General features: G+C 42.2%; 1 protein-coding gene across 6 annotated transcripts in view; it reads right to left on the minus strand.

The window, feature by feature from the left end:
• LOC106572544 (C4b-binding protein alpha chain) overlaps positions 1-13,264 on the minus strand; it is a 51,882-nt gene that overhangs the window by 2,214 nt on the left and 36,404 nt on the right. For 2 of the 6 annotated variants that reach the window (XM_082962167.1, XM_082962168.1), the window contains exons 18-22: positions 12,660-12,710; positions 1,899-1,940; positions 1,177-1,218; positions 666-714; positions 203-277 (exon numbers count right to left, since the gene is read on the minus strand). In XM_082962167.1, coding sequence (XP_082818293.1) covers positions 217-277; positions 666-714; positions 1,177-1,218; positions 1,899-1,940; positions 12,660-12,710 — 245 coding nt within the window. In that variant the 3' untranslated portion in view covers positions 203-216. Of the gene's footprint in view, positions 1-158; positions 278-665; positions 715-1,176; positions 1,219-1,898; positions 1,941-12,659; positions 12,711-13,264 lie in introns of all 6 variants that reach the window. The other 4 variants (XM_082962169.1, XM_082962170.1, XR_014380694.1 and 1 more) reach the window with 3 other exon arrangements.

Here is a 13,264-nt window from a genome sequence, read left to right on the forward strand (position 1 = left end):
TTGACACATATCATCACTGAACAGCTGCCACAACATGTCAGCTTGAAGCCAAGTTGGAGATCATTATGTTTCAGGTCAAGGTTCATGCTCACCCTTAAAAAAAAACTAAACATTTTGCATTTCACTGCCAATTCATTCTGAAATCATATACCACCCACCTTTTCTTATTAAATAAAAACTGCGTGCTCAGAAGCCTTCTTACCATGGCAGAGGATGCTACAACTCATTGTCTTCAGAGTTTTTAGTGGCCACATTTGATGAGTAGCCACCTCGAGAGCTGTAACCCAGAAGTCAAGCACTGGTCATCATCATCCGCTATTTCTCACCCTTAGAAAACCGCCACCATTGCCCACCACCTAAGTGACTACCCCTCTAGACCTCTTCAATGACACACACCAACCAGCTCAATGCTAAAAGAGCAATTAACTTCTGACACGGCCATTGCCTTCACTTTGCACCACTAATGTGGCTAGTGTATTGATATCAAAACACCAAAAAGCTTAAAACATAAATTATGCAGCATTGGCAGAAACCGGCATCGGTGGCAACGATGCAAGAACACATGAAACTGAGCTCCAAACATTTTAGTGAGTTATGAAGAAAAGAGGGTGGAGCCATGACAAAGCAAGCATTGGTTGGATGTTAATGAAATGAGAACTTCTTACCTTCGTTTAACTTTGTAGACTACTGCAACTATTGCAAGACAAATAACGGCTAGAAAGAAAAATAAATATGAATCCATAAGGTATTATTCTGTTTAACATCTGAGGTAGTTCATTTTTACTTGGCATACATTTTAAAACATTCCTGCTCCTTTTCCCTTATTGTGAATATAATGAAAAAAATAATATTGGTATGCCAGTAACAATAGCAAATTATTATTAAATAACTGTCAGTTCTGCACAATAAACATAAAGTCTATACATTGGTGAGTATGTGTTAAAATTAATTAATATTACAGCAACAAGTACACAATTGTTGAATGATAACTTGATTTGAAAAGAAAGTGGCCAATCCAATGAAACTCTTCTTCAGAAGAATAGTTCTGTGAATTTGACCAAAACTTACTGGCATGACGCTAATGTTAGACTGCAATAGACTATAGTATCTTCCTTGATTGATATTGTTGTTATCCACATAGCTCGTCATTCAAAAATAGCATCTGCTGCAACTTACCAAGAACAGCTACAACAGAACCTGCTATTATCCCAGTGTTGTCTGTAAATAAATAAGCATACACAGAAGGAAGGTGACATGAATTTGCAGTGAAGATGACTCATCAATAGTCTAAATACGGCTTGAACAATCAAAAGATTCCATCCCGTTGTGCAACAATCGCTAGATAACCACTGGGTGATGGCTAACTGTTGTAACAACATTAGAGATGTGCACAGTTATTCAAATATGAATGGAGTTGTAGACATTGGACAGGGAGCGCTGAAAAATAACCTCAATTAGCCAAGCTACTTTAGCTAGCTTAACCACAATTTGATGCAGTCAAGGCACTATCAGATGGTATGATAACTTAAGGCAGCAACAAGTTTGTCAAACTAGCGCGAGTCGGTTTGGCTACTTTCTCGGTCTTGCTCTCCCCTCTGTGCCACACAGACGGTGAGATCGCAGCACACCGGCTCTCTCTCGTCATGTGAGCAAGTCTCCATTGAAGTAAACAGAAATAACACCAACATTTTCTTTAAAACATCTATTTAGACTCTCCGGATATCTGAAAATATGATATTATTTGAATACTGAAATAATTTCAAATGCCCATCCTTACATCACCAACCGACTGCATTGTCGGTTAGGGGCTCGTAAGTAAGCATTTCACTGTTGTATTTGGCACATGACTAATAAAATGTTATTTGATTTAGATAGATGGCAACTGGAGCATAGCTTACCGTTGGCCTTTGGGGTTAGATCAGTGGGACGAGTTACACGATCTGTATCATAAAGAAGTGACATTGGGGTTAACACACACTGATACAACATTCTGATGTTAGATAAAACAAATCAAAATAACGTAGTGAAAGAATGGAGGTGGCGCTAATGTTAGAGCTCGGCGATATGGGAAAAAAATATCCATATTGCGATACATTTCCTGAATTGATGCGATAACAATCAGTTCATAATATGTAACAGTCTTTTTATTTATTATCATCATCCTTTAAACTAAACTACTAGTTTGATGGCTCTTGTTAGTGGCATGGCATGCTAGTCAACAAACTAGTGTCACATTTCAACACATCCAACACTTTATTTCCGTGTTAGAGGCCATGAGCTCACATAGTTCAAGATAGGAGTCAGCCATTTGTGAGGACAGAGTGAGGATTACTTCATGCATTTGATATGGGTCATGTTTTTCTCCATGACCACTTGACAGGTACATTGTTACAAATATTCAGATCACAATCAATCCTTTGTTTCAGGCGAAGGAGAGTCTGATGGAGAAAAGCCACCATAAACTACCACTGGATGCCGTCCAGATTCCATTTGAATGTATAATTCAAGTGTCAATGGAAGTTTAGACAAATAACTAGGGGAATTTAGTGAGCATACTAGGCTGAATATACCTCACAGAACCAATGATGATTCTTCACCTCAGCCAGAGACTATGACATTAACTTGGTGTTAAGGTCATTCAAAAGCCTCAGACATTAACCTCACACTATTACCAAAGGATCAAAGGTTAGGCTAATACAATGAGTTAAGGTGTTAGGTGACAAAGTGTTGGCATAATATCTCATTCAAACACTAAAACAAATATGTGAAGGTCATTCAGCTGTACAACAGGCACTCTGATTTCCTGTAGGCTAGGTAATGATAGGGGTCAGAAGCAAAGCCATCACAAGCACACACACACACACATACATATGTGGACACCCCTTCAAATGAATGGATTTGGCTATTTCAGCCAAACCTGATGCCAACAGGTGCAATCTCCATAGACAAACAATTGCAGTAAAGTGGGCTTACTGTATCACAAAAGGGCCATGATTGGGAGTCCCAGGGGGCTAGCATTGTCCGGGTTAAGCCGGTGCAGGCCGTCATTGTAAATAATTTGTTCTTAACCGACGTGCCTAGTTAAATAAAGGTTAAAATACATTAAAACATTTTTAAAAAAACACTGAAGGAGCTCAGTAACTTTCAGTGTGGCACAGTCATAGGCTGTTACTGTGAAGTGGAAACATCTAGAAGCAACAGCTCAGCAGTTCACAAAAGCTCACAGAACAGGACCGCCGAGTGCTGAAGTGTGTAAAACTCATCTGCCCTTGGTTGCAACACTCACTACCAAGTTCCAAAATGCCTCTGGAAGCCACGTCAGCTTCATGAAATGGGTTTCCATGGCCAAGCTGCCGCACACAAGCCTAAGATCACCATGCGCAATGCCAAGCGTTGGCTGGAGTGATGTAAAGCTTGCCGCCATTGGACTCGACTCTGGTTCAGTGGCAACATGTTATCTAGAGTGATGAAACATGCTTCACCATCTGGCAGTCTGACGGATGAATCTGGGTTTGGCTGATGCCTGGAAAACACTACCTGCCCGAATGCATAGGGCCAACTGTAACGTTTGGTGGAGGAGGAATAATGGTCTGGGGCTGTTTTTCATGGTTCGGGCTAGGCCCCTTAGTTCCAGTGAAGGGAAATCTTAACGCCACAACATAAAATTACATTCTAGACGATTCTGTGCTTCCAACTTTTGTGGCAACTGTTTGGGCATGGCCCTTTCCTGTTTCAGCATGACAATGCCCCCATGCACAAAGGGAGGTCCATAAAGAAATGTTTTGTTGAGATCGGTGTGGAAGAAGTTGACTGGCCTGCACAGAGCCTTGACCTCAACCCCATCGAACACCTTTGGGATGAATTGGAACGCCGACTGCGAGCCAGGCCTAATCGCCCAACATCAGTGCCTGACCTCACTAACGCCATTGTGGCTGAACGGAATTAAGTCCCCGCAGCAATGTTCCAACATCTAGTGGAAAGCCTTCCGGGGGGGGGGGGTTCAACTTCATATAAATACCCGTGATTTTGGAATGAGATGTTTGACGAGCAGGTGTCCACATACCTTTGGTCACACACAAACATTAGGGCTGACCCCATTTAGTTGACTGTTTGGCTGTTGGTCAACCTGGATTTCTAGTCGGGTAGTGGCAAATGTAAAAAAAAAAAAAATACATGTATGGCACACCTGTCTGACTCACGCCTGTCTGGAGTGGACTAATCCATTGCGGAGGCCTGTCTGAGTGGACTAATCCATTGCGGAGGCCGCAGGGAAGGCACACCAGTATCACCAGCGGTACATTTACCTTTAATTACCATCATTTCTAATCTAAAATGTTTATTTGGTTACGGTAATTTCGGTTAATGCAGTCAATAACATTATTATTATTATAATAATAGTCTTACCGTTGTGATTGTAGGAGTGGACACGGTGTTGGTCGAGTGCACAACCTAGGCTAGACTTGAGGAAAATCTATTGGTTTATGTAATTCCATTTACAAGTTGTTAATTTATTCATTGTCTTTTGTTTGGAGCGCTCCTACAGTGGTTCGTCCTTTAAAAGTTGCAGCGTACTGCGGCACAGCTTGCATGGCGCCGCAGAATTCTATGGCACGTTATTTAAGTGTGAACCACTAGTACCATTAACCTGTTAGGGCTAGGGGGCAGCATTTGCACGTCTGGATAAAAAAAATGTACCCGATTTAATCTGGTTACTAATCCTACCCAGTAACTAGAATATGCATATACTTATTATATATGGATAGAAAACACTCTAAAGTTTCTAAAACTGTTTGAATGGTGTCTGTGAGTATAACAGAACTCATTTGGCAGGCAAAACCCTGAGACATTTTCTGACAGGAAGTGGATACCTGATGTGTTGTATTGACTTTAAACCTATGCCATTGAAAAACACAGGGGCTGAGGAATATTTTGGCACTTCCTATTGCTTCCACTAGATGTCACCAGCCTTTACAAAGTGTTTTGAGTCTTCTGGAGGGAGATCTGACCGAACAAGAGCCATGGAACGATGATGTCCCATTAGACACCTGGCGCGCGAGTTCATGTTGGGTACCCTCGTTCCAATACGTTATAAAAGAGTATGCATTCGTCCACCTTGAATATTATTCATGTTCTGGTTAAAAAAGGCCCTAATGATTTATGCTATACAACGTTTGACATGTTTGAACGAACGGAAATATATTTTTTCCCCTCGTTCATGACGAGAAGTCCGGCTGGCTTAGATCATGTGCTAACAAGACGGAGATTTTTGGACATAAATGATGAGCTTTTTTGAACAAAACTACATTCGTTATGGACCTGTGATACCTGGAAGTGACATCTGATGAAGAGAATCAAAGGTAATGGATTATTTACATAGTATTTTCGATTTTAGATCTCCCCAACATGACGTCTAGTCTGTATCGCAACGCGTATTTTTCTGGGCGCAGTGCTCAGATTATTGCAAAGTGTGATTTCCCAGTAAGGTTATTTTTAAATCTGGCAAGTTGATTGCGTTCAAGAGATGTAAATCTATAATTCTTTAAATGACAATATAATATTTTACCAATGTTTTCTTAATTTTATTTAGTGACGCTGACTTCACTGCCGGTTATTGGCTGGGAAACGATTTCCTCAACATCAATGCCATAGTAAAACGCTGTTTTTGGATATAAATATGAACTTGATAGAACTAAAAATGCATGCATTGTCTAACAATGTCCTAGGAGTGTCATCTGATGGAGATTGTAAAAGGTTAGTGCATCATTTTAGCTGGTTTTATGGTTTTGGTGACCCTGTCTTTGACTTGACAAAACATTACACACAACTCTTGTATAATGTACTGTCCTAACATACTCTAAATTTATGCTTTCGCCGTAAAACCTTTTTGAAATCGTAAAACGTGGTTAGATTAAGGAGATGTTTATCTTTCAAATGGTGTAAAATAGTTGTATTTTTGAAAAATTTGAATTTTGACATTTATTTGGATTCAAATTTGCCGCTCTTGAAATGCACCTGCTGTTGATGGAGTGCACCACGGGTGGCACGCTAGCGTCCCACCTAGCCCATAGAGGTTAATGCAAATAAAATAAAAATGTATTAGTCACATGTGCCGAACACCCCCGGTGTAGACCATACAATGAAACAATACGGATAAGAATAAGAGATAAAAGTAACAAGTAATAACAGAGCAGCAGTAAAAAATAATATATACAGGGGGGTGCCAGTACAGAATCAATGTGCGGGGGCACCGGTTATTTGAGGTAGTATGTGCATGTAGGTAGAGTTAATTAAAGTGACTATGCATAGATGACAGAGAGTGGCAGTGGTGTGGAGAGGGGAGGGGGATGCAAATAGTCTGGGTAGCCATTTGACTAGATGTTCAGGAGTCTTATGGCTTGGGGGTAGAAGCTGTTTCGAAGCCTCTTGGACCTAGACTTTGGCGCACCGGTACCGCTTGCCGTGTGGTAGAGAGAACAGTCTATGACTAGGGGGGCTGGAGTCTGACAATTTTTAGGGCCTTCCTCTGACACTGCCTGGTATAGAGGTCCTGGATGGCAGGAAGCATGGCCCCAGTGATTTACTGGGCCGTACGCACTACCCTCTGTAGTTCCTTGCGGCGGAGGCCAATCAGTTGCCACACGAGGCAGTGATGCAACCAGTCAGGATGCTCTCGATGGTGCAGCTGTAGAACCTTCTGAGTATCCGAGGACCCATGTCAAATCGTTTCAGTCTCCTGAGGGGGAATAGGTTTTGTCGTGCCCTCTTCACGACTGTCTTGGTGTGCTTGGACCATGTTAGTTTGTTGGTGATGTGGACACCAAGGAACTCGAACCTCTCAACCTGCTCCACTGCAGCCCCGTCAAAGAGAACAGTGGCGTGCTCGGTCCTCTTTTTCCTGTAGTCCACAATTATATCCTTAGTCTTCATCACAGGGGGAGAGATTGTTGTCCTGGCACCACATGGCCAGGTCTCTGAACCCCCATAGGCTGTTTCGTTGTCGGTGATCAGGCTTACCACTATTGTGTCATCGGCAAACTTAAAAATAGTGGTGTTGGAGTCTTTCCTGGCTGTGCAGTCATGAGTGAACAGGGAGTACAGGAGGGGACTGAGCACACACCCCTGAGGGGCCCCTGTGTTGAGGATCTGCATGGCGGATGTGTTACCTACCCAAGCTACCTGGGGACAACCTGTCAGGAAGTCCAGGATCCAGTTGCAGAGGGAGGTGTTTAGTCCCAGGATCCTTAGCTTATTGATGAGCCTTGAGGGCTGTAGAGCTGTAGTCAATGAATAGCATTCTCACATAGGTGTTCCTTTTGTCCAGGTGGGAAAGGGCAGTGTGGAGTGCAATAGAGACGGCATCATCTGTGGATCTGTTGGGGTGGTATGCAAATTGTAGTGGGTCTAGGGTTTCTGGGATGTGTTGATGGGAGCCATGACCAGCCTTTCAAAGCACTTCATAGCTACAGACGTGAGTGCTACGGGTCAGTAGTTATTTAGGCAGGTTACCTTAGTGTTCTTGGGCACAGGCACTACGGTTGTCTGCTTAAAACATCTTGGTATTACAGACTCGGACAGGGAGAGGTTGAAAATGTCAGTGAAGACACTTGCTAGTTGAATGCTGACCTGTCTAAAGGTCTTACATCACACAGTTGTCCAGTACAGCTGGTGCTCTCATGCATGTTTCAGTGTCATTTCCCTCGAAGCAAGCATAGTAGTAGTTTAGATCATCCGGTAGGCTTGTCACTGGGCAGCTCTCGGCTGTGCTTCCCTTTGTAGTCTGTAATGGTTTGTAAGCCATGCCACATCCGACGAGCGTCAGAGCCGGCGTAGTACGACTCAATCTTAGTCCTGTATTGACGGTTCGTCAGAGGGCATAGCGGGATTTCTTATAAGCTTCCGGATTAGAGTCCCGCTCCTTGAAAGCGGCAGCTCTTGCCTTTAGCTCAGTGCGGATGCTGTCTGTAATCCATGGCTTCTGGTCGGGGTATGTACGTACGGCAACTGTGGGGACGTCATCGAAGCATTTATTGATGAAGCCAATGACAGATGTGGTGTACTCCTCAATGCCATTGGGGGAATCCCGGAACATATTCCAGTCTGTGCTAGCAAAACAATCCTGTAGCTTAGCATCTGCTTCATCTGACAAATTTTTTGTTGATCTTGTCACTGGTGTTTCCTGCTTAAATTTCTGCTTGTAAGCAGGAAGATGGAATTATGGTCAGATTTGCCAAATGGAGGGTGAGGGAGAGCTTTGTATGCACCTCTGCGTGTGGAGTATAGGTGGTCCAGAGTTCCCCCCCCCCCCCCCTCTGGTTGTACATTTAACATGCTGATAGAAATTTGGTAAAACGGATTTAAGTTTCCCTGCATTAAAGTCCCTGGCTACTAGGAGCACTGCCTCCGGGTGAGCGTTTTCTTGTTTGCTTATGCCGAATACAGCTCATTCAATGCTATCTTAGCGCCAGCCTGACAGTGGTGGTATGTAAACAGCTACAAATAACGATGAGAACTCTCTCGGTAGGTAGTGTGGTCTGCAGCTTACCATGAGAAACTCTACCTCAGGCGAGCAATTTCGAGACTTCCTTAGATATCGTGCACCAGCGGTTTACAAAAATACATAGAACGCCGCCCCTTGTCTTACCAGACGCTGCTGTTCTATCCTGCCGGTACATAGTATAGCCAGCCAGCTGTATGCTGATATTGTCATCGTTCAGCCATGACTCCGTGAAGCATAAGATGTTACAGCTTTTAATGTCCCGTTGGTAGTTTAATCTTCCCAGTAAATTGTCCATTTTATTGTCCAAAGATTGCATGTTTGCAAGCAGATGAGGGGGTTTATTCAATCGCCTCCGACTTCTCAGAAGGCAGCCCGCTCTCCGGCCTCTTTCTCCGCCTCCTCTTCACGCAGATCACTGGGATCGGGGCCTGTTCCCGAGGGAGCCATATATCCTTCGCCTCGGGCTTGTCAGAGTCATGAAAGAAAAATAATTCAGCTAGTCCGTGGTGAGTAATTGCAGTCCTGATGACTAGAAGTTATTTTCGGTCATAAGAGACGGTAGCGGCAACGTTATGTACAAAAATAGTAAAAAAATTTAACGCAGATAAACGAACGAAAACTATCGGTTGGGGGCACGTAAAACGTCTGCCTTCTGCTCCGGTGCCATCTTACAATCTTGTAAGTTTGACCACCTGAGGGCATCTTCAAGAAGCATTTGATAGCCTTCAACAGTAGTTATACTAGAGAATTTAAAATCTTATTTTTAAGAAAATAGTATTTGTGATTGATTAAGAAATGTTGCTTAATTAATATGATTAATATTATGGTGTTTCTATACCAAGAAAAACGAAAAACCCTTTGAGTTTCCGTTAGGATGGAAAATATGGATCCAAATAATTTGATGCAAATAATTATAACATTTTTGACATGCGTTTTTCTGGATTTTTTTGTTGTTATTCTGTCTCTCACTGTTCAAATAAACCTACCATTAAAATTATAGACTGATCATTTCTTTGTCAGTGGGCAAACGTACAAAATCAGCAGGGAATTAAATACTTTTTTCCCCCTCACTGTACTAACACGATATATTGCATTATACATTTTTTATAACTGCAGATATGCAGGTCATTTCCAAGGGACTTAAGTAAAATGACTGCCATAAAGACAAAGTTCTCAGTAAATGATTTCTATAAAAACTCTGCAGCCTCTCTTTCGGCCATGTTGATGCCTGCCTTTCAAGGCTGCAGAAATTATAGTATGGTAACCATAGTATGTCCAACGTAAATAAATCGAAACCCTAGCCGTAGATTACTCTATATTTTCAACACTAGGCGGTGTGTACACGCATTCATCACCCAAATAGTTGAATTAGCTGGCCAGTGTTATAGCACCACTAAATGTGAAGGATATGTCATACATTGTAAGTGATTATAATCCATCCTCTGTCTCATGTTGCACAGATGAGCATTAAGGAGACATAAGTATTCCTGAGGCCTCTAACAGTTTCCCTAGGAGATGCATGCAAAAGGTAGCGGGGAGGTGTAGGATATGGGATAAGACTTTGTAACAGTATTGCTTCCATCCCTCTCATTACCCCAACCTGGGCTTGAACCAGGACCCTCTGCACACATCAACAACAGTCACCCTCGAAGCATCGTTACCCATCACTCCACAAAAGCCACAGCACTTGCAGAGCAAGGGAAACAACTACTTGAAGGTCTGAGCGAGTGACGTCACCGATCGAAACACTATTAGCACGCACCGCTAACTAAACTCAGCAAAAAAAGAAACGTCCCTTTTTCAGGACCGCCTTTCAAAGATATTTGGATTTTTACAAATTAACTTCACAGATCTTCATTGTAAAGGGTTTAAACACCGTTTCCCATGCTTCTTCAATGAACCATAAACAATTAATGAACATGCACCTGTGGAACGGTCATTAAGACACTAACAGCTTACAGACAGTAGGCAATTAAGGTCACAGTTATGAAAACTTAAGACACTAAAGTGGCCTTTCTACAGACTCTGAAAAATACCAAAAGAAAGATGCCCAGGGTCCCTGCTCATCTGCGTGAACGTACCTTAGGCATGCTGCAAGGAGGCATGAGGACTGCAGATGTTGCCAGGGCAATAAATTGCCATGCCCGTACTGTGAGACGCCTAAGACAGCGCTACAGAGAGACAGGACGGACAGCTGAACGTCGTTGCAGTGGCAGACCACGTGTAACACCTGCACAGGATCGGTACATCCGAACATCACACCTGCGGGACAGGTACAGGATGGCAAAAACAACTGCCCGAGTTACACCAGGAACGCACAATCCCTCCGCAATAGGCTGAGAGGCGCTGGACTGAGGGCTTGTAAGGCCTGCTGTAAGGCAGGTCCTCACCAGACATCACCGGCATCAACGTCACCTATGGGCACAAACCCACCGTCGCTGGACCAGACAGGACTGGCAAAAAGTGCTCTTCACTGACGAGTCGCGGTTTTGTCTCACCAGGGGTGATGGTCGGATTCGCGTTTATCGTTGAAGGAATGAGCGTTACACCGAGGCCTGTACTCTGGAGCGGGATCGATTTGGAGGTGGAGGGTCCGTCATGGTCTGGGGCGGTGTGTCACAGCATTATCGGACTGAGCTTGTCATTGCAGGCAATCAATGTTCATACAAATATTTACACATGTTAAGTTTGTTGAAAATAAACGCAGTTGACAGTGAGGATGTTTTCTTTTGCTGAGTTTAGCTAGCCATTTCACACCGGTTACACTCACCCCCTTTGACCTCCTTTTCCGCAGCAACCAGTGAGCCGGGTCAACAGCATCAATGGATCAACTTTTTTCTACGACTACAAATCTTTCTTGTCGTCAAATCCCTGCCAAAAGTCAGGTGACCTAAGCGCTTCCAAATATGGAGTTGCAGGTTTGCCATATTTGTGCATCTCTTTATGTGCAAATCTTTATGGCAGTCATTTTACTTAAGGCCCTTGGAAATAACCTGCATATCTGCAGTTACAAAACATTTTTTTTTGTAATGTATCGATTTACAAATACAAAAAAAGGTTTGGATAGAAAATGGCATTTGTTAATAGTGATTTACATTTGTGAATTGGTACTTATTTTGTACTGATCATGATACACAAATACAAAATGCATGCTGTGAGTTGATATCATGATATTGATGCCATACGCTCCTGTCATTCTTGAGTAACGACACACCTGATCATGCATAAAACTAGGCCTAGGCTACCTGGCCTGCGCATAATGCAGGCTTATAAAAATGTGCCCATTTGGGGATCTGAAACTATATCTGATTGTGTATTAAGACAATCACTGTGGAGCTTCTCAAAGTAATTTTTCTTCGCCTCAAAAAGCAAGTAAACAAAGTCCATTTCTACATTCATTGAGAATGAAAATAGCTCAACGTAGCATATTTGAAAAATCTTTCCAGCTCTTTCCCTTCTGATAACTACTAAGCAAGAAAGGGGCGAGAAAAAAAAAGGGTCACTAATCTGGTGGAAATTTCATACAAAAGGCCTCACTGATTACTTATCCTCACTGAGGGCGCAGAATATTTCATACAATGATGCAAGTTCGCTAGTGCAAGCTTCAGGCAGGAGCCAAGTTAAATATTTGATACAATGTTCCCTTGCAAACAGGCCATGCATAGCTAATGTGATTTATAGGATATTTTCTACCTGCGGTACTGCAAAGTTTTTATTTGTTGGCTATCTTTACATATTGGCAATGGCAATAGAAGTTCCTTTTAAATTTAGATAGAATTTTGATTAACCACATGAGATTGATTTTCAGATGAAGACTTTATTATAAATGAAATGAAACTGTTCCACGAAAATCTGCATATGAAAACCATAACTGGCACGCAGATCGGGAACAGTTTTTTATTCTTCTGGTTAGGCTATATTGATTTCTGGATCCTTCTTCAGTAATGTGTGCGTCTTAGTTTTTAATTGCAGTGCTTAAAGCATCAGGCAAAGTAGTCTACACAGTTGATTTTATTCAAACATAGGGTATGTCTATATAGGGGAAAATGCATGTTTTAAAATTTCGCCCAATCGAAAGAACAGACGACTCTCTGTCTACCAATAACTTATTTTGGGGTCGGGGACAGCCCTAAAACACACACAAGATTAAAATGGACTGTACCTTGGATTGTGGTTCTCTTTGTAGTAGTGGGCTTTGTGGTAGTCAGAAGGGCTATAAAGACATAATATACAATTAGGCCAGTAGCCTAACTATTGATGTCCAGTCTGTCACAACACTTTACTGTTGTGATCCCTCAAATGCTTTAGTCAGCCAGTGTGGTCTGAGGAGTAGAATGGTCTTGGACAAGATGGTTAGTCAACCTCTCAAAGTGTGAAGGTAGCAGAGGTCAATGGAAGGTAAGTAGCTCACTAGAGCATAGGATTATTTTAATGGATCAAATGTTGAACAACAGTTTGTCTTCAATCGTAACCAGCTTTGCTACTAAAAATGCAGAGGCCAGTATCAAGGAATGGATCAAAAACAGGACAGAAATAGATGGAAACTACATTGACCAAATCCAAACTTATAATGCATACAGAGAAAATAAATACTTGAGATTGCTATGCACAGGCACACATATGGAGAAAAATAACAATTAGCATGAACATTAATTCAACTACAATCTTGTCTCATGAAAAGTAATTGAGTTTATATGAGTAGAGGTCGGTTCCATTAAAAAAGCCAGTTTGCCGACATATTGGTCTTCCTGTCATAAACACCAAATG

The sequence above is a fragment of the Salmo salar genome, chromosome 15 (genome assembly GCF_965601325.2).
Source record: "Salmo salar chromosome 15, fSalSal1, whole genome shotgun sequence".
Lineage (NCBI taxonomy): Eukaryota > Metazoa > Chordata > Actinopteri > Salmoniformes > Salmonidae > Salmo > Salmo salar.